Below are 21,486 nucleotides of genomic sequence, written 5' to 3' on the forward strand. Positions count from 1 at the left end.
TGGGAGACGGCCTGGCCGCTAGCGGAGGAGGAGAAGGAGGAAACACCCCGCGTCGCCGGCGGCGTGTGCTTCCGCCTGTTGCCGCGGGCCCGGCCCGGAGGAGGGGTGGGACGTGCCGCGAAACCTCCCCCGGCGCCGCCGGGCCAGCCGGTCGGGGGGCAGCGGGGCCCAGAGAGGGGTCGGGTGTTCTCACTGGTATGGGTATGAAGGATCGCGGCGATCAGCAATAAGCTGTTTGATGAGGGGTTTGGAGAGGTGGCTGTCAGGACTTAATTTAAAAAAACCTCTTTGCTGGCAATAAACGTGGGTGGTGGGGAGAAATTTGCCGTCTCTGGAGTTCATATACTAGTGTACCATCCCCCGCTGTCTGCTACCAGGCACGGATTAGGTGGATGCAGAGCGGTAATCCTATCCTAGTTTTCAAAACAAGTCCTTATGAATAAAGAAGTAAATCTCATTTTGGGCTGCTGGCTTGATTAACAGAAAATGCAGTGAAATGAGACGGTCGGCGGTTGGTACAAATCCGTTTCTCTGGATTTGAGCCAGCGAGTCTGAGGGCTAACTCTGCGGCAGGCATCTCCTGTCACGTAGCAGTGTACGGCTTTCCCTTTGGACTCTGATGGTGTAGACTCTCCTTCAGAAAACGTAAAGCTGGCCTAGAGTTTGAGTTCGGGTTTGATTAAAAAAAAAAAGTGTATTACCACATTGCCATGATTTGTTTAAAAAAACCCAAACCCCAGAAACTGTGTGTCCTGGGATGTTTCCAACCCTTGCAGCATCGATCCTAAAATACCTGCTAAAATTCACGCAGCAGGGTTGCGTGCTGCCGGGGGCGATGCAGTCTCTGTGGGTAGGCTGTAGGCATGCTCCAGGTGCCACCTCTTCTGGCATTTCTTTTTGTGCCCGAGGCCACTTTTAGTGTCGGTTACCTGGCAGGGACAAGCCTGGGTCTGTCCTGAGGCCCTGGCACCCGCTCCTTTGACGAGAAGGGGTAGGGGGAAGCGCAGAAATACACCCCGCCGGACATCCACCCTGTGCCAGGGGATGCGAGCTTTCACAGAGATTGACCCGTAACTTTAGGAACAACCAAAACAATCTCCTTGGCATTTATTAGGTGGTGTAGACTGCTGACTACTGTGAGAATTAAATCCTTAGATCCTTAAAACGGTTTCACTGTTTTTAAAACTTATTTTTCAGTTTATGAACAGAAATGTGTATAATTACTGACAAAACCACGGACAATAATACAGCAGTGTACTTGAGCATGTTTTAAAATAGAAGCTTAAGATAGAGTGAAGGAGGTTTAATTTTTAAATGCACACTCCTCTGTTATGCTGACGAGAGACCCTAGAACTTACAACTTTACTTTTAATTAATTTTTCACTGAAAAGTACAATTTATCAAAAATTCACTTATTTGCACTTACTTAAATTATGCTTGTTGATGTGCACAGACAATGCAGATAGCTCTTAACAAATTCATTTGTTTAGTGAAAATAATAAATTAAAAATAACTCAGCAGTGTTGTAAAACACAGTCATGGTCTAAAAACCTCCTAAGTAAGAAACAAGTGATTTATTTGTGGTTCACATAGACTTTGTGACTGAATTGCCAGGTCAAATTGCTAATACAATTGTTGAAAACTACTACGGTGGTTTAGAAAAACAAGTAAGTTGAAATTGTTGCCTGTGCAATTTCACCTTCCCTGAGGTGGCAACAGTCCCTAGTTTGTTACGGTTTGTGACTGAGATGGGCAGCTCTGGACGTGGTTCCTGCTTTGGTCAAGTTGTCCATTTCTAAGCTTTTGCTCACAAGTTAGGCAAGCCATTTTTCCATCAAATAACTGACAAAGTTATGATGTGCTAATAAAGTTAGGATAAATTGCACTTACTAATTTTGTAAAAGAATACTTACATTTGCCTTTTTAAGAGGAAAAATTATGTTTGTATTTCATCATCTGTATGGCAGTGCATGATAGTTCATGACACTTTTTTAAAAATGTCCTTGATCTTAAATGGAGAAAAGGAGGAAAATTTAGGCCTCAACCCTTCTATGCTGCTATTCTGCTTTTCTTTTTTTCTTGCTGCTAATTGGATTAAAAGCCATTTTGGTTACTATGGCATCCCGTGAGGAGATTACTGTCTGTGAAGATGAAGTAAGGTAAAAAATCAGAACTGTGGGATGAGCAGATTTGGAAAGATATCCACAGTTCCAGCGGTTACTTATGACTGTATCTAAACTTTAAAAATTACTTAAATGAAAGGATATCTTGCCAGATCTCCTCCCCTTTGGGTGTTTGTGTGTACAGAGTTGCATTTCTGAATGATGTAGGTAATGTTTATGAGAAAGATTACAGACAAAGAACTGTGGGTGAGCAGATTTGGAAAGATATCCACAGTTCCAGCGGTTACTTATGACTGTATCTAAACTTTAAAAATTACTTAAATGAAAGGATATCTTGCCAGATCTCCTCCCCTTTGGGTGTTTGTGTGTACAGAGTTGCATTTCTGAATGATGTAGGTAATGTTTATGAGAAAGATTACAGACAAATCTTAAAACAGATAATAACTAAACTGGTCATCCTGACTAGTTTTCAAGTCTAAAAGGCTAAAATGCTTTCTCAGAGACCAATCAAAATACTGTATTTTAACGCCTGCCAAGAAATTGCAGAACTGTCCAGGAGCGTCTGAATTCCAAGTATAATTTTGTAACCATACTGTCACCTGAGATGGAAGTTTTAGCGGTTAGATGGAAATAGATGTCTTTGTATGGTGTTTGTCAAAGTGAATCTGTTTAACTGTCTGTTTATATTTTGTGATATTGTGTCATATTTGAATGTTTCAAAAACATGAAAAGCAGTTCTGTAAGCTTCTTATTTCAAGTCTCATTTTTCACTTGTAAAAAGCGACTTGCTCTGAAGCGGTAAAGCTTTGAACTGTAGACATCAGTAACTGAACTCTTTCAACGACAATTAATGTACTTTGTTGGTGTTTCCATAGGTCTCGGTACAGCCACTTGGAGAAGATGACAGATCTGGTGGCTGTTTGGGAAGTAGCTTTAAGTGATGGTGTTCATAAGATTGAATTTGAACATGGGACCACTTCAGGAAAACGTGTTGTCTATGTTGATGGAAAGGTGAAATGTGCTCAAAATTCACTATGATACAGATTATATAAGTGCACTTCCATGCAACAGGCATCAGAACAAACAAAAGACTAATAAATGCAAGTGAGGTATATTCAGTTGATTAACTTTACCTAATTCAATGAATTGCATCATTCTTTTTTTCAGTTACAATTAAGGTGTGAGTATTCATGAAGTGCTTTACTGTCCTTGGGCAGAGGCACTCTAGACCTACAGAATATTGTGTATTTGTTCATTCTGAAATGCTAGTTAAGTATTGAGCTGTTTCCCGAGTTCTAGTTCAATTTTTTTTATACTAAAACATGCATTCAGGTTTATCAATTAATACCCACTGTCTTTGTTCTATTCTACAGGAAGAAATAAGAAAAGAATGGATGTTTAAATTAGTGGGTAAAGAAACATTCACTGTTGGAGCAGCCAAAACAAAAGCTACTATTAACATTGATGCAGTCAGCGGCTTTGCATATGAATACACTTTGGAGATCAACGGAAAGAGCCTCAAGAAGTATATGGAGAACAGGTCAAAAACAACCAATACTTGGGTACTGAGCTTGGGTGGTACGGACTATAGAGTTGTTCTAGGTAAGCAAACATTGAGTGACTTCATGTTGCTGCCTTTGAATAAACTTGTATGCATTTAATAACTGGTAATTAAGAGAAAGCACAGTTCAGTGGCTAGCACTGTTGCAGTGTAAAATACTGGGTGGTCTGGAAGTTTGGAATCAGATGCCAAAGACAGTCTGAAAAATAATGGTCTCGTTACACCTGTGTGAGCCTGCTGTCAGTGTTCTGTTCTACAGCAGCATGGTCTAGATTTAAAAAAGGAAAAAAAAAAAAAAGGTTGGAAGGAGTTATGGCTTCTGTATCCACAGAGTTGCCCTAGCAAGACAGTTCTCCAGGTGAAGCATGTTATAGAAGCGTTATCTGCGATGTGATCAAACCCGCTGTGTGTGTAAGTTTGTTAACCAGGTAACCAGGCTTTCCTTCCAAAAATCATAAGCCAAAGTCAAGGAGTCTTTAACTGAAGAAGTGCGACAATGTTATTCTACATTTTTGATAGATTAATCAGCATCCTTTTTTCTGCATCTCTTCTTAACTACAAATTTAATCTAAAAACTTCAGATGATGCTTCTTCACTTTCTTAATAGCAAGGCAATACACCTCTTCTGCCCCCCTTTCCCAAATACATTACAAGCAGATGGGACGAAGGGATCCCCTGAGGAATTTGTGGCATCTAGTGGGAAAACTTTCACTTAGGTATTGCTGTATGGTTAGACCTGAAGACAAGAGATCTTGGGCTATGATTTCTTGTTAAGCCTCAGAACAGAATGAACTGCCCTAAGATGAAGGGGGGCAGGGAGGAAAGACAATTTTAATGCCAGAAACAGATAAGTCTCCTCACAGACTTTTAATCTCCCTATGCTTACTTAAAAGGCAAGCAGTGTTCAGCTCTCTACTGATGTCCTGTGGATGACAGTGTCAGTAATGGGACAATTTAAGGAGGATGTGCTGGAAGAAGTGAAAGAATATTCTGTTTCAAATGAAAAAAAAAGCTAAGATTCATATTTAAAGTGGTACTTGGGTTTTCAAGGAGATTTTAAGAAGACAAACAGTTTGATGGATGTTAAATAATGCTGCTTTTGAATTAAACCAACCTGGAAAAAATGTTAGAGCTTCATTGAAACAGCACTCAAATAATTACCAGAAATTACTTCATTTTTCTGTCTTCAAGATTTTCAGTTTAAGAATGATTTTCAGTTTAACATCTCTGACAATATTCAGAACAACCCAGTGTTAATAGCCAGGTCTAGGGAGAGGTAAAAATGTATGTTCATAGCAAAAGTTGTTTGCCCATTGATGACAGAGCCTCCCATCTCTCCAATATAAGAACAAACCCTGTAGCCCAGGTACTATGGCTAATTAGGAACAACTTTTGGGAACTGAAAGTAAAATTCAACAGTAAATTTTTAAAATTCCTAGATCTTCCTGTCTGTAGGGGGGAAAAAAAAATCTTGTTCTTTCTACTTTTTGTTTTCTTTTTCCTTCACAGAAAAGGACACTATGGATGTGTGGTGCAATGGTCAAAAAATGGAAACAGCGGTACGTGGTCATTTCCAAAGGCTTTTCACAGGCTATGGCTAGATAACCAAAGCTTAGCAAAATAAGCCACAGAGGGGCACGTTACCTCGCTTTACCACAGAGTATGAGCATACGCCTAGACAGCCAGTACGCTATTAGTCTGTTCCAAATGTCCTTCACTGTATTTTACAGCTGACAGTATTTCAGTTAGGATGCCAAACATCTGTCTATCTAAGGATAAACAATGCTTTTGTTTATGCTTTTTAGACAAGCAAAATAAATCTGGGTCAGTTGTCCAGGGTTTTTAGGGAGAAAACTTTCAGGGGAGTGGGAGGAACTTGAGTTTGATGCGGAGTGTAGAGCCACCTCATCCAAACCTGCTCGTGTTAGTGGTGGCTGAACGTTGAACACATGCAGCCTGTTACGACTCATGATTTTTTTTCCATCTAGAGATTGTCCCTAACACTTAGGGCTTAGCAGTCTCGTTGGAACAAATAAAATCTTTTGTCTTTCTGTCACATCTGCATTAATTTTTAGAGCAGGTTGACAGCTAGAAGGCTTAATCTATTTTGGTATCTTTTTATGTTATGATGGCTGTCAATATGCATACTATGTAGGCTTCCCCATCCTTGAAGGATGTGCTTTCTTGCCCGAGACTTGTCACTGTGATTTCTGCTGCCACAAGTAATCCCCTGGATGAGTACAAATTGTGAAATCAACAGTTTTGCTGTACTTGAGAATAGGATGAAAAGATTCACCAGATGTTTCTTTGGTAATCAGTGGAAGAAACATCCTCTCTCAGTGAATCAGAACTTCTGCTCTTGATGGTTCTCAGCCTTTTCTCTAATGTAATAAATGCACTAGGAGATATTCTTGCACACTACAAGTATGGGTTTAGTTGTCAAACTGTGTTTGCATTAGAGTGGCACACAGATTTTTCTACTCTCCCAAAGATGATGACAAAAACACAGCCATGTGTGGCAAAATCCATAACAGGAAATTACACAACTGCAGCAGGAGCTGCGTATCCAAAATACACAACTGTTATACTCAATTCAGGGATTGCTTTGTCCGGCTGTAGAAGGTACCACTAAATCCTTCACGTTTTACTGCCACCTCAGCGCAGGTTTGTGTGGTACTTACTGGCTGTACTGCACAACTTGGAAGGAAACTGCGAGCCTTTTCTATTTTTGTGTTACTGATGTGGATCAACGATATTAATCCACAGACTCCAACTTTACCATTTCTGATTATGTGAAATTTTGATTGTCATCTAACACCCACAAATCTTTAACTGGACGCCTTGACAAAGCCCCATCTGAGATTCCGCAGCTCTGTTCAGCATTTGCACTGTATTTGTCGCAGGTACCTGCAGCTGCACTAACTGTGGGAACCACAAGCGATCTTGACTTTGGAAACAGTCTGATGCACTCAAGCTTTTATTTTACTAAAATAGCACGTGTCTGGTTTTATTCTTGTCTCCTTTCTCCCAGGGTGAATTTGTAGAAGATGGGACTGAAACTCACTTCAGTGTTGGTGGTCACAGCTGTTGCATTAAGGCTGTCAGTAGTGGAAAACGAAAGGAAGGAATTATTCATACCCTTATTGTGGATGACAGAGAAATCCCAGAGGCTGTGGAGTAGCCTCTAGTGAGCTGATTATTGTAGGACTAAGATCAGGAATTTTCAATTACTGTGGTAATTATTTTAATATGTACTACTTGGTACATCTAGTTTGTGCTGGGTTTATTTTCTAGTTTCTGTATATGAAATTACTCTTTTTGAGGACCAGATGCAAATAATTATATACAACCTCTTACATTACCAGTTTTTAAAAAACTATATACACATATAGAATATATATTATATCACTAAGTGCAGAGAGCACAGGTGAACTTAAGTAGAAATTATATACTAGAAAAAAATCTCACTATAATAAAATGCAAGATAAATATTCAGTAAAACTGAATCCTTATAAACTGTGGGTGTATGTGGAGGGAGGAGGAAGCACGTGCTGGGCATTCAAGCAAGCTGTTAAAATTTTCTCAGTAATTATTTTTTCTATTAAACTAACTATCAATGTTTTTCAAATGCAGTTAAGAATTACAAAGTTAATAAAAATAATGAAATACATTGTTACCAGCATTTGTGTAACAGTATTAAAATAATACTGCACTATGAAACCTGTCCTTTATTCCAAGTAGGAGAAAAGATGTTACATTGTGCCAAAATAAATTCTTTGAGGCTTTCTGAAAACTGATGCTTGTTAGAAATTGTTGCAGTAGTTCAGAAACTCATCTACTGAGTTTTTTCAAAAAAGAAAACAAAAAAAAAAATTCTGCCATGAAACTCCTTTAAAAATGAAACCTCTTGAAGCAAGCTGAAATAAGAGCTTATTCTTGTTCAATGCTGCCTAACAAACCTTAAATCTACAGCTGTGTGTCTTCCTGGCAGTAATGTGTGAATCAAGAAACATGAGGAAAAATGGGACAGAAATAGAGGAGAAGAATTGGTTGCTTAAATGCAAAAGTTAAAATAGAAATAGACCGATTCTGTTTTCAAACTTTGAGCATACTATCTAAAAGCAACCTTGGGATTTCTGTGAGAACAAGACTCGTATACGTTAGATGGCTCTTCCAAGTTCATGGGGGGGGGTTCCCATTTAACATTACACTAGAGCGTAGGCTCACACACTACAAAAGCTACCCTTTTGCAACAATGTAGACGCAGCTAATCTTAAAAATAATTAAGGAAAAAAACCCAAACCCAAAATATGATTATATTCATTTAAAAGTTTGTTTTGCAATGGTACAAAAAAATTTTTCCACTTGCAACCTCACTTAGAGTTCAGAATTAGACTTTTATAACTTACTTTCTTTTGGACTCGTGAGCGGTTCCTAGCACTATGACTACTATCTTGGGAGTTGCAGGCGCAGTACAAGTGTGCTGAGAATTCATTAATCAATTATTTTGAAAAGTTTTATTGAACGCTAATTTCATCTATGTTTTAGGGTTCAGACTGCTCTCCTTTAGCACAGTGCTTTACATGTGGATGAAATGGTTTTCATGTGACAATGTCGTCATTTTTTAATAGTTTTATGCGAGCCTTTCTTCTCCCCAGATAATTACAGTTTTAACCACAGATGACTTTTCAATCTAGAAGCAGAAGTGATCTTGACAGATGAGCCTTTATTTCTGTATTACAGCACTGTTATAAGCCGTTTGGGTGTTTAGTTAGGGCCATAACTAGTGGTTTTAAGCGCTTCAGATTGGACAAATCTGGTAGTAGCCTTTAGTTTGGGGCAATAAATTTGTTTTAAACCCTGCTAATGTCAAGACAGTTTCAGGCTTTAGTACAGAAAGTTTCAAAGTACCTGAGAGCTGGACTGAATCCCCTTTTATATTGAAATGAGTAAAATAGCTCAGGCTTGTCCGTTTACTGGCTTCAGGTCACTACAGAAGCAATGTGGGGATATCTACAGTGGACACAATCTTTAAAAGATACTGGTAAAGGTAGATTAATTGAAGAGCAATTTCAAGCTGCAGCTTGAACCAGTTCTCTACTATTTTGTAGCCTTTCAAAGAGATTGAACACCACTGAGAAATCTGAAGCTCAAATACAGTCCAGGTCACGTTCTTAAGACTATATGGAAAAATAACAGGTTAGCTGACAGTATCATTCATACTTTTTATTTTGAATACATGTATCTGCAATGCTCGGAATCTCTTAACTAATAAAAACTGTAACAGCAACTACTGTTAGAAATCATGAAGTATTGCCTCACATTTGTCATAACTATGTGTATTTAATAGCATGTCCCCAAGTGGGAAACGGCTTTCACCTGATACATTCACCTATTTAAGTCAAAAGAAAATTTAAGAATCAAAGGCACAACCAAGATTTTTTGGGTTTCACTAATATATGCAATATCTCAGATTAAGAAAATGTAATGGAAGAATGACAACCTACGCAAACATCAAGTGTATAGTCACACGCTCAGAACACTTTAAGGCATAAAGTAAATGACCAGATAAACGTTAAACTGTATGTTGTGATGCTTTCCCTTCCCTTTCCATTCACAGATAGTTTGTTTTCTAATCTCCTTAAGGTATTGACTTACTTCTTTTGTTCACAGATATCCCAGAGCACTTTGCACAAGGCACTTTGATCACAGCATGTTACTAGGTAGAACATCCTCTTAAAATCTAAGTACTAGACTTTGTTCTGAGGGGGTCTTCACAATAGCTACAGTTCTGATTAATTCTTACTCAGGATGGTACTGGTTTCCTCAGAGGGCCACATACCTCTCCCTCACTTGGGAACAAGTCAACAAATATTGTGGAAGGGCCCCAATGCTGTTGCAAATGACAAAGGTGTCAGGATTGTTTACATCATCTACTAAGCTGTCATATACCCTAATGGCATCCCCCTCCACTGCCGGTGGCGTAATATAGGACGGCTTCCCTTTAGTGTATAAGCCTGTTAATACATCAACCTCAAACACGTACATTTTAGAGTCTGTTTCCCACGTATCTTTACGCTCGATTAGGCTTTTCGGGTTCCTTTTAAAGTAGATGCCAGCTCCATATTTTTGTTCTGGAAAAAGAAAGAAAAATTTTCAGAAGAAAAAAAAAAAGCCTTTAATAATTGGTTCTTTTGGGGTGGTAGTACTAAGAGACTACTTCGTGATTCAGTATTACATTTTATGTTACTGCTCAATGTGCGCCATCCTTTTGGAAGTAAATTTGCATTAAGTGGCTCTGATGCTAGCACTGACCTCCCATTGAAATCATGAGCGATGACAGCTGATGGCCATTCCGATTTAACTGCTACTCCAGCGATGACCATTCGGATTTAACTGTTACTCCAGTGATGGAAACATCAAGGTATAATGTATTTATATAAACACCTCTGTCATCATGTACTAGGGACTCTGATAAGCACCAAAGAAGGTAAGTTTTTAATAACGCAAACTACAAAAAAAGCTTTGGGATTTATAAGGAGAATGCTGCATAAAAATGCTATTACAGTATCACATGGAAAAGCGCAAATAAATGAAATTAGACCATCATCCTATTTATTACTTTGAAAGTGTGAAAACGTGCCACGTACATTGCATAGACAAGGAAAGGCAAATCTCCACTTTTTGAACAGTTTATTGCCTGAAATCCCAATTCCGCATTTGACAAACAAAATACTACGCCCTTCACCTATTGCAGGATGAGGTGCCAAATGCTTGTTCTTTCCATTTCTGAAAACATCTGTCTACTGCACTGCCTACTACAATATTTCATAGACACCACAACTTTCTTCCTAACTCTTTGAATGGGAGCCTGCTCAGTCAGATTATCTGCTGTCTCTGATCGCACCTGATTTGAGCAGGGGGTTAGGCTAGATGTAGTAGCCTAATTTCAGCCTCAATTATTCTGTGATTCCTTTGAACGTGCTTTAAAGCATCAAGCTGCTGAATGCATGTTTGCAGCAAGTAAATAAGGATGTTGTCTTTCTTGAAAGGGTGATGCAACAAAATAAAACTTGGACATGGCATTATGTGTATATTAACAATTCTGTCAACATGTTGTGTCTGGGCTAGGCTAGAATCCAGGCTTATCCTCCTGGAGCCTTACTGACTCTACAGTATCAGGAAGGAAAAACAGGAAAATCTTATTGTAGGTAAAAAAGTAAGCTCATATGACTCTAAATGCATGTAAGAAACACTTCTTGTTTAGGAATGCCATTTTTTCTGATTTTAATCCAACTTTAGTAGTTGGTCACTGTTCATTTTGATTAAAGATGCCAAAGCAAGTTATTACCTGTTGGTGGTGAGTACATCCTGTGAAATCCAGTTTGGCACACTGAGCTGCAGAACTGAGCAGGAACATGCTGGTACAACTTGTGGGTTACTTTGGAGGTACCTTGTTTTTCTTCTATTTTTTTTTTCATTTGTTGGAATGCAGCAGATAAAAGAGGATTATGTATCTTCTCAATCTGTAACATAAATGATAGCGTAGCATAAGCAAACGGAGACCAATATCCATGAAATCCACGAGTGCTGTTGTTCCGGCTATGTTCTTCAATGTAAGAACCTTTGATTTAGCTTATATGCATTGACCACGTAGTGGATAAGGTATGTGAAGTGTGCAACTGATCCACAGGAAAAGAACCATGCCACTGTCCCATGCCTCTCATTGAAATCGGTGGGAATATATCCTAGTGTACTGATTTCCAGTACTTGAGTTGTGCTGAACAGATTGAGTATCAACCGTACGTGAGAATAAGCTGTGTGGGTGCTTACAGCCTAATCTTGTAAAGAACTGCGAGTGTCCTGTAAGGCGTGGAAAACCTCAGCTCTCGTTGATCAAAACTTTACAGCTCTTGGGGAAAAAAAGATCCATAGGTAAGAGGGCCTTTACGTTAGCTTGTGTCTCGAAAGCGTGGCTGCATGGAGCATAACGCCACACAGAACTTCAGGTAAACTGGCTACGCTGCAGCTCTCGCTCCTGTACCCGACTCGACCCGTGGGCCAGTCACAGTCCTATGGCAAAAGTCAGTACCAGAGCTCCGCAAGGCCTCTTCTCCAGCAATGTGCTCATGCCAGACTTCTGACTGCTCAGCTAAAAACAAGCAGGTGCTGAAGCGCGATCAAGCTTTTGCTCTGTTAAAAGTCATTTAACTGAGCTATGACCGATCCTCAGTGCAGCACTGTTTTAAATCCTGATGTAGCTTTTGTGTTGAGCCTCAACAAAGTCTTTAGTTCTGCAGATCAAAAAGCACTTGCTTTCATCGGGTTGGTATTTGCTATTATTTCAATGTTAAATATCTTTCTCGTATGAAAGGCAGTTTGGCACGTGGCAGTCTGGTTTCCAGTTACCCTCTGTTACTACTAGGCACACAAATCCCTGTTTACAAACTTCCATATTTCTCTGTGTCGCACAGCCTCATCCTCCTCCCTTTCAGTAAAGCACTGTGTGCTGGGTCTGGCTGAGATGGAGTTAATTTTCCGCATAGCAGCCCTCATAGTGCTGTGCTTTGTATTGGTAGCTAGAAAGGTGCTGATAACACACCAGTGTTTTGGCTACTGCTGAGCAGTGATCGCACAGCATGAAGGCTGTCTCTCCAACATTTCCCCCCCTCACCAGTAGGCTGGGGTGGGCAAGATCTTGGGAGGGGACATAGCCAGGACAGCTGACCCAAACTGACCAAAGGGATATTCCACACCATATGGGGGCATTCGTTATTACAACGTTTGTCTTCTGGAGCAACTGCTACACATACTGAAGCCCTGCTTCCCGGGAAGTGGCTGGACATCACCTGTTGATGGGAAGTAGAGAATAAATCTTTTGTTTTCCTTTGCTTCCGTGCACGGCTTTTGCTTTTGTTTTATTAAACTGCCTTTATCTCGACCCATGAGGTTTTTTTTTCCTTCCATCTTATTTTCTACTCCCCCCGGCCCGGTCCTCCTGAGGAGGGGAGTCACAGAGCAGCTTGGTGGCACCTGGTGTCCAGCCAGGGTCAACCCACCACACACTGATATCCAAGCAAGATCCCAACTTCAATGCGCTACTAATCAGATCATAACTCTGACAAATTCAGTTGCTAATTTTTGGTGTCAAGCTCACAAGAACAAAACAGAGACACTGCATTAGTGTCCTGGATATTGTACTCATTCTAACACACCAATCTCATTTCTCTAGAGTCCTACAGAGGAACATTTGAAGCATGAAGTAAGAGTCAGAATACACAGTGCAGTTAAAAGGACTTCTCAGAATTTAACCACACTTTTTGAGTGATTATTTGCATTATGTTTAAAATACTTTTTATTACATCTATAATAGACTACATCTATTTTAAGGACGAGGCTGATTTGATCTTAATTTTTAAAAGCAATATATTGAAATAGTTCATCTGAGTTTTTTAAGCACATGTTAAATGTTAGTTCAAATATATGAGCTGAGATTCAGTTTTTCCATGAATAGCCTCTTTACCTTGAGAACACAAAGCCCAGCTTTTTCAAACTGTTTCTGTCTGTCTTTAAACTCCTGAAGGTGTGATTCCACCAGTGAAATCTGGACGCGTTTAGTAATATCTGTCCTGTGATGGTGTCCTTCCGAAAGCTGACCTGCTTCTGGTTGGCCTGGATACAAATGAGGGAGTAAAATTTTCATGCATCATAATATCTGAAGCAAAGGCAAGGAGGAGGGATCCAATACTTTAGTTTGGTAGTTTAGGTAAGAACAAAGAACATTAAATACTCTCCAAAGTAATGCCAGAGGCTAATATAGAGAGGGATTGAGAGATATATATTAATTTATTCATTTTTTTCTACATTTATTAAAGAAACCAGAGAGAGAGAGAATCACAGAAAAGCAATTTATCTATCTTCTTCATTACATCTCTCCACAGCCCAACTTTCATATAATGGTATCTATATTGAATGACTATACAAACACGAGGAAAAATGGATCACTCGGTAGCTTTTTGTAATGCCACTAATTCTATCCACTGTTAGTGAAAGTCAAGGGCTCTGAAGAACAAATCCATTGATGGGTCCTGCAACAGTGGTCCAGCTGTAGCTAGCAAAAGAGCTCAGCAAAGGTTTGTGTTAATTCAGGTGCAAATTTTGTAAGTCTCCAGCGGCCAGGCTTTAAAGTGAAGCTGTCCTGGAGGAAGCCAGTGTTACAGGTAGCTGTACAACAATGGCCAGCCCCTATATAAACTGTGTCCTACTGGGAATATTGCCAAGTGAGTAACCAAAGCTAACAAACGCTCTTTCAGGGGCTCATATGATAAAAGTACAGTAATATCGGTAACCAAAGCAATGCTCAGTATGTGTGTGAACTGAATGCACGTCTGTCCACTCTCGGCAATACACAGATATATGTTGCTTCATACTTGACCTTATTTAGGTGCTTATTTACTTAATTAATCACTTATTTACTTTACATACCCATTAAGTACAGCAGTTCCTCTTGTTTGGCTGTAGTCTTCTCTTGCATACGAAGCAGTAATTTTTCAGTTGCGAGCACTGCTTCAATCAGAGCATCAGGGGGGCCCTGAAATTCCAGTCTTGCTTTTCCACCTCGCACTTCTTCTGATACACATACACTAGAATGCCACTCTTGAGATAGTTCTGCAAACTCGTTTTTACCGAGGCTAAAAATGTAGTTGTTTTCAATAATAGCACGGTGACTTTCCTGAATTTGTACCACGCTTTGGATCCACGATTCTGCTGCTTCCAATGCTGTATGTGTGTTCCCTTTAAGTTCAATAGCTGGTTCATTATTTGCAGTCTCTTTTATGCTTTGACTGCCTGACTCTGTACCTGGAGGAAAGATTTTTTTTTTTTTTTATACAAGTGCATTAGAAGAGTGAAGAGCTTTCAAGTTCTGTCACAAATTCCTATATGTAATCCAAGAGGTACAGTGCAAGAAGCACACTACTCTTCTGGTATGCTCAAAAAAAAGAGATTAGATACCAGGAGGTAAGGTTTCCAGGAAAAAAAACACCCACACACATGCAGAATTTATTTGCCTTCCACTAAATTAATTCCAACAAGTTAGGCACTGATGATTTTTATGCTTGAAAATCTTATAAGGGACTGCCCAGTTCCATTCCTATGAATGTAAAAATGCAAAGCACTCACAGTTTTGCCTCCCACTTTCCCCAAGACACATATGCAAATACTAAGCTCTTTTTAAAGGAATGTGATTTCAGATTCTGAAATCTGGAGTGTTCATTTACTTGAAATGCCCCTTCTGTTCACTACTTACTCAAATGATCACTTCTGTTGTAATACTCCTTTTTTCCCAGTTTCTGTGCTGCTGAATAAAATTTTCCCTGGAAAACCTTGAAAGAGAAAAGTTTAGGAGCAGTTTGCCATCTCTGTTGTCAAATATGCAATTCCTCTCTTCAAAACTCTGTTAGATAAGCAGTTTACACCTGTAGTTACACAACCCCCCCAAATTCTGAAATTGTTAACAGCTGACATTTGTCAGCTTTTCCTAAAATGTTATTCCTGACAATATCAAATGCATTCCTGTTCTTCTAAGTCTCCTAAGGTAAGACACCTCACACACTGAATGGCACCTTTTACCAACTCCTTGTGGTTGTGGCATATCCAGAATTCATGCAACCACAGTAGATAAAGGTGTTCATTACTTGCAGTTTAATGCTGATGAATCCTTACTCAGGTTTAAAACCCAGACTATTCCGCTGCCTATACCCCAAAGCTGCTCTTCATGATCACACATGGAAAGCCTCTGAGAAGCACTACTCCGCTAGGCAGTGGATTTGGCATCTGGCAAATTGCCTTTCCTTCTTTTTTCAGCAAAAAGAGTTTCTGCTGTGCCCTGATTATCAAGGGATTAAGTGATGAGCACATAGCTGTCATAAGCTTCCTTTAGAGTTTATGGGACTGTTACAGAACATGGATCCGATCTTAGAATCATAGAATGGTTTGGGTTGGAAGGGACCTTAAAGATAATCTAGTTCCAACCCCCCTCCACCTAGTTCTTGCACCTGTTGAAAGAATGGATGGTTGAAGTTAAATGGGAACAAAAGCAAACTCTGTACTTTTATAATAGATGGCTATCTAAAACAGTTGTGTATTAATCACATCGACCAAATATTCAAAAGGTGGAAAATGGCACACTGCAGTTGAAATTATCCAGTGTCCGTTTGCAACCCTTGTATCATGTTAGGTCATATAATGTGTTGATAGTGTTTTGCCCTAGGAACTTCATACCAAAAAAATAGTTAAAAAAAATTTCCTGAGGAGGAATAAGCTTATTCCCTAATGAGTTAAGAGTAGACTCTTTCTTATAAATTCACTGATAGTCATAGGAATTTCAGAACTCCCTCCCCTTGCTATCAGACCACAGGGTGAAGACTTCAGCTTTAGTGAAGAGAAAATAAAGTTTTGTAAAGATTAATAATACCTGTTAATGAGACAAATAGTTTCACGAAGGGACCTGCTGCTCACAAATGTTATAAGTAGTATGGAATTCAGATTATCTTAATTTGTAGTCATCTATGGAAATATTTTTACAGTTCTGGGTTTTCCTTATTGGTAGTTAACAACAAATTTGCTACCTGATAGGCATCGTAGTCATCTGGGCATACGACAAACTGCACATCCATCTTCTTCTCAGGGTGTGCCCTGGCAAACTTTAAAACCTCGCCAATCATGATCTCTGCCACTATATCAACAGACAGCATTGACGACCAAATCCCATTTGCTGGAAAAGAAACTGAGGGACACTGCCAGTCTGAAAGGTAATACAGGCATCTTGCCATTGCAGCTTTTAATTCCTGCAGGAAAAACAAGTGTTTTAGTCCTCACATCACTCAACATGAAAATGAATTAAAATCCAATCTAACTGATCATCACCTCACACAGTAACACCCTGTGGTGGTATTGCTGCCATACAATGTGCAGTACAAGCTCACAGGCCAGATTATACCCTTTTGTTACTATGACTTCGTCATAAGACAAACGATGTCTTAGACAAGACTGAAGTTCATTCTGAAGACCTGAACCCGCTTTTTGCAGCAGTCCTCTTGAAACCAGACAGTAAGGCTCGCCATTCACAGACACAGAATTAACAACAGCTGTAGTCTGGAAGAGAAGAGTGTAAAGTTTCAGTATACTTCAAGTTTACTATTTGCAAGTTTTGCTACAATAGAGAGCACTCTTTCTAGAAACAATTCCTTTAAAAAAGCCTGGCTGCAGCAGATCAGCTGTTTGAAAGGTTCTCTTACTACTACTAAGGGCAGCGCTGGAATACATCAAAGTACGCACCTTCTAGTGGCAGTAAATGCATGCTTTTTTTTTTTTAAGCCAACAGTGTGCATAAAACCTGTTCAAGTCATCAGTGTATTCAACAGAATTATTACCGCAGCTATAGAAGTGACCCATATGCACCTCATCAAATGGAATTCTGCAGCCAATTATCAATGAGCAGGAGACAACTATGGCTATGTCTGTTATCCCAGCCCACGCAGATGCTCCCTGCGTCAGGGTAGCAAGCACTCGTCACCAGATGAGCGGGGTCAGTGCACACAGGGGAACTGCAAACCTATGGTTGCTTCCAATTCCCAGTGGAAACAGCAGATTCCCATAGTAGGTCTTCTGTATTTAAAATTAAATATGTAAAACGCAAACCACTTGTTTACAGAATGACGATAACAGCAGTAATCGTTCTAACTTTAATTGTTGAAGATTATCTAAAAATACAAGACTTTGGAGCGTATTTTCCTCATAGTCTCGAAGGCATGTGGTATCTTTCAGTCCTGTAGAAATGGTTAATAAAATTCCCCACACTGCCAACTTTGTGATCCTTTGCTTTCACCTCAAAAAAAATGAACTTTCTATTCAATTAAGAAATTGCTTTAAAATAAAAGTTATGAATTTTTTTAAGATACAGTATTTGCTGAAAGCAAATGCCATTCCTGTGATGTAGCTTCCAGTCTAAGAGCTCTGTTGGATTATTATGACTAAGCTCATGTATTTTGCATCAGATTTTCTAGCTAAAAGGTTATCTGAATCAATTTAAATGATGAGCTAAAAGGTTAAATGAATCAATTTAAATGATGCACTGTTTAAAGGTAAGGTGCACATCATCTGTATAAGTTATTTTCAGCTGTTTCAGTTATTCAGTTTGCTGAATAACTCCAGTAGTGACACCTATGAGAACATAAATTATAGGAAAAAAAGCAAGGCAAAAAATAAGAGTAGACTTCTAGGGAATGCATGATAAAATGTGAACTCCCATGATGTTATAATAAGAAGATAAACATTAACATAGGGATATATTATTATTAATCATCCAATCTTTAGCTGCTTCCTATTATCCCATAACAGCATGTATACAAAAAAAGATATAAAAATGTTCTAAAGTTTAATACCCATTTAGAAAAAAAACCAACTCCTTGCCACTATAATTTATTTACCATTTGTAAATTTTCATCAGGATGAGAAGATAACTATTTAGTGGACAAATACAATATGTGTTCTGAACTCTTGGGCTCCAAATCCTGCAAAGACTTGGAGGCAACTCCATGTTCAACATATTACGGGACGGACTTACCTTCTGCTCTTCAATGAGTCCTCTTATGATGCGCAAGCGAATGTCTCCATGTTTGATGAAAGCTGAAGGCTGGCTTGGTGAAGCTGAAAGAGTTTCCTGAAGTGAACTGGTATCACCCAGAAACTTTTCACAGGCCTTCTTCATTTCTGCAACTGTAGGCTCAGAAATGTTCACCAGGCGGATTTCCCTGAGACAGCTGGGTGGACTTGCCTCAACAAATCCCCTTATAGCCATTACAATCACTTGAGCACACAAACTGAGCGGGAAGCCAAAAATACCTGAACTCACTGCTGGGATAGCCACAGACTTTATAGTATTTTCTGGGGCACTAACGTACTTCAGAACATTCACGATAGCTTCCTGAAGCAGGTCACAACATCTTTCCTTTTCAAAAACGGTCCACCTTGGACCAACTGCATGAATAATTTTCTTACAAGGAAGCATCCCTCCACCTGTTACTGCTATTTCGCCAACTGTGAGTTTTCCATACCTTTGAATATGAAGATTGCTTTGCTCTGCTATTTCTGGCCCTCCAGCGTTCACAAGGGCTAAAGCAAGGCCTCCTACATGATCTAGATATTCGTTGGCTGCATTCACCAAAGCATCGGCCCTGTGTCTTGTGAGATCATCCTTACAAACACAAATGTCAATTCCCTGCTTTAGTTTCTTCCTGTATACTTCAGCGGTGCATTTTGTACTTTTGAAGGTCAACGTACAAGCAAACTTTTTGTAAATGAGATTGTTTAAACAGTCCTCTCCTTTCTTAAGAACTTCATAGGCATCTTTATTGATGGGGATTATCAAGCTGCCCTCATCCATTACCATGCTTGGCCCTAGGATACAGAATAATATAAAGTGAAATCCAAGATACTACTGTCAAAACATTGCTTTTTATATAGAAGTGTGGTTTATAGCTCTCAATTTTATCCTTCTGTCATTACTTACCAATACTTTTGGCATGGTCTGATCTTCTCTCTCCCCTTTTCATAGGCTTAGAAAGCCCAACTAAGCAAAGAAACCAAGGCCTCGAGTGTTGTTCATTATTCTGTTCAAATTAACCTCCCCATCTAAGTAGCTCCTTTCCCACCTTTCCTCAAGACCTTCTCCTCTTTCTTTCCAATGCCTTATGAATCACACCAGTGTGAGTTTCAGGAAAGCGAAAAGTTCAAGTGCACTCTGTCAGCTTAACATATTTGGATTCTGAGAAACAGTCAGTATTATGCTGTCCACTGTTTCCTGTAAGCCTGTGAATACTTTCAGTTTCATCTTTCCAATCAACAACCAGCTCCCTTCCCGTAACTGAACACGGGCAGACACAGGAGTGGCCAGCTGCTGATCAGTGTCCTCAGAGAGACCACACACCCTCCTCTGAAGCAGTCTGTCTTCCAGATTATCTTCTTGTGACCTGGCAGATGTCAGACCTGGTGAAATATGCCCTGAGCCCCCAAACAGCCTGCTCAGAGTCCTCTCAGCAGAGGGATTACCAGCACATAGCCTGTAGGTCCCTTGGGCAAATACCTTTTCCTTAGAAGTGGCCGATCGCTTCTCTTTCCCTGTTCTTCCTCTAAAGGCACTAAAAGATGACAACAACAATACCACTGAGCCTGTGGTGACCTGAGTGTTTGGGTTTGCCTTACTGTTTACCTGAGGAGGAAGCTTGGTTAAGATGTGTCTCCTTGTTCTTCTCTCTCTCTCTTTCCTACTGTTTATTCTCCCCACTGTTAGGCTGACACAACCATTGTCAGGGACATATTCTTAAACGAATCAGTGACATAATCCGAATTAAAAAAAAACCAAGCCACATCACAAAACTTAATTTGATTTAGAGCACCAACCTCAAAGACTGATGCAGCAGCACAACTGAATGGGCTGAGTATAAATGGTGAGAAGGAAGAAAAAGGAGCAGACAAGTATGAGAGGAACGTCTTTGAAACAGATGCTGTTCAGAGCTTTATTAACTGGCTGCAGTGCCACTGTGATGCTGTGCTGCATTTGCCACTAAAACTCCAGCTGAGAAAGCAAATGTGAAAAGCCACACCATAATCAGGGCTTCAAAATGCTTGTAAAAGCAAAAAACACCACATCTCCCCCTCTGAACTTGTTTTGCTGAGAGGGCTGAAGCTGGCCTCTGCCCTCTCCAGGGCATTCTTAGCATTTTGTTACTGATTTCCAGCAAGGTCCAAGGGTGAGTACCGCAGGCCTTTGCAGAGACAGCAACCCACAGCCACACCTGCAGAGGAACACTTGCCGATACGTTCATTTAACCGTGCCACAGAGATCTTATGCTGAGCTTTGTCTTTAATTCTGTGGCTCTTCTTTGGTCTGCACTTCAAGCCCACAAGCAAGTTCTTTCTTTGTAAGGAACTTATGAATTCAGAAGGGCTTTTTAAACCACTTTTTTTAGGGTACAAGAATAATGGCAAAGAGTGGGGCAGTTTTTATATTATCACTACGGCTATACAGCCCTCTCCTGGCAGATGTCAGCAGTACTATAGGCAGCAGTTATGTTAATTAGTGTAAAACAATTTGTATGAGTTTATTCAAACTTTCCTCCAGGGTATGCTACCTGCCTGTAAAAAGGGTCTAACGTTTTGCACTTATAAGGTATACACACTGATTCATCAAAACACTTCTGAGCTCTTATTTTTAAGAGAGAAATGCAACCAAATCCTGTTGAAGTAATCAATATTAATGTCGATTCATAACCATGTCCAATTCATACATTTCAGGTTGCTTTTGGCTATCCCACGTCAATGTTTTCCAGTTTGCTGGCTGTAGCTGGCAATTTTCAATTTAAATACAGGAAGACACTTTGCAGATGGCTAAATGACAGGCTTACCTAAATCACTCTTCTCTTTCGAGGTCCCTGGACTGTAACTCTATTGTAAAAAAACAAGAAAGAGAAAATGCATGTTACTGCTCAATGGCTACATTCTTACAGGAGCAGTTCTGTTGCAAACAAAACCGGCAGCACCACCTTTTCAAAAATTTGTATGAAGTTTTCTAGTATTTAAAATGCTATTCAGAGCTGAAATTACGGTGACCGGGACCACTGCGGGTGAGGTTACCCACAGCTTCCTCTAGCTCCAGCTGACCTGCGGGGGGTGAGAAGCCGGGAAATTTTACCTCATCCCGAGAGCCAGGCCAGAGAACAGCGCTTTCTCCGCCCGCCCGCC

The 21,486-nt window shown here is 39.8% G+C and overlaps 2 protein-coding genes across 3 annotated transcripts; one reads left to right on the forward strand and one right to left on the reverse strand.

Moving 5' to 3' along the window:
• The first annotated feature begins 2,998 nt into the window (after window positions 1–2,998).
• On the forward strand, window positions 2,999–7,327 carry FAIM (Fas apoptotic inhibitory molecule). Its single transcript, XM_009290987.2, has 4 exons — window positions 2,999–3,134; window positions 3,497–3,725; window positions 5,194–5,243; window positions 6,716–7,327. Exons 1-4 carry the CDS (start codon window positions 3,024–3,026, stop codon window positions 6,863–6,865), a joined length of 540 nt encoding a protein of 179 aa, XP_009289262.1. The 5' UTR covers window positions 2,999–3,023; the 3' UTR covers window positions 6,866–7,327.
• Window positions 7,328–9,208: 1,881 nt separating this feature from the next.
• On the reverse strand, window positions 9,209–21,185 carry PARP9 (poly(ADP-ribose) polymerase family member 9). 2 transcript variants are annotated; one of them, XM_009290986.2, is made up of 9 exons: window positions 21,150–21,185; window positions 18,311–19,143; window positions 16,612–16,839; window positions 16,314–16,532; window positions 14,993–15,068; window positions 14,170–14,544; window positions 13,208–13,356; window positions 11,036–11,210; window positions 9,209–9,818 (listed from the first exon to the last, which is right to left on the reverse strand). In XM_009290986.2, the coding sequence occupies exons 2-9, from the start codon at window positions 19,133–19,135 to the stop codon at window positions 9,511–9,513; spliced, it is 2,355 nt and encodes a 784-aa protein (XP_009289261.1). In that variant the 5' UTR covers window positions 19,136–19,143; window positions 21,150–21,185; the 3' UTR covers window positions 9,209–9,510. The 2 variants fall into 2 exon arrangements, with proteins under 2 accessions (XP_009289261.1, XP_009289260.1); XM_009290985.2 differs by lacking the exon at window positions 21,150–21,185 and adding an exon at window positions 19,256–19,533.
• Window positions 21,186–21,486: the final 301 nt, after the last annotated feature.

Source organism: Aptenodytes forsteri, unplaced genomic scaffold, assembly GCF_000699145.1.
Source record: "Aptenodytes forsteri isolate BGI_AS27 unplaced genomic scaffold, ASM69914v1 Scaffold29, whole genome shotgun sequence".
NCBI classification, from domain to species: Eukaryota; Metazoa; Chordata; class Aves; order Sphenisciformes; family Spheniscidae; genus Aptenodytes; species Aptenodytes forsteri.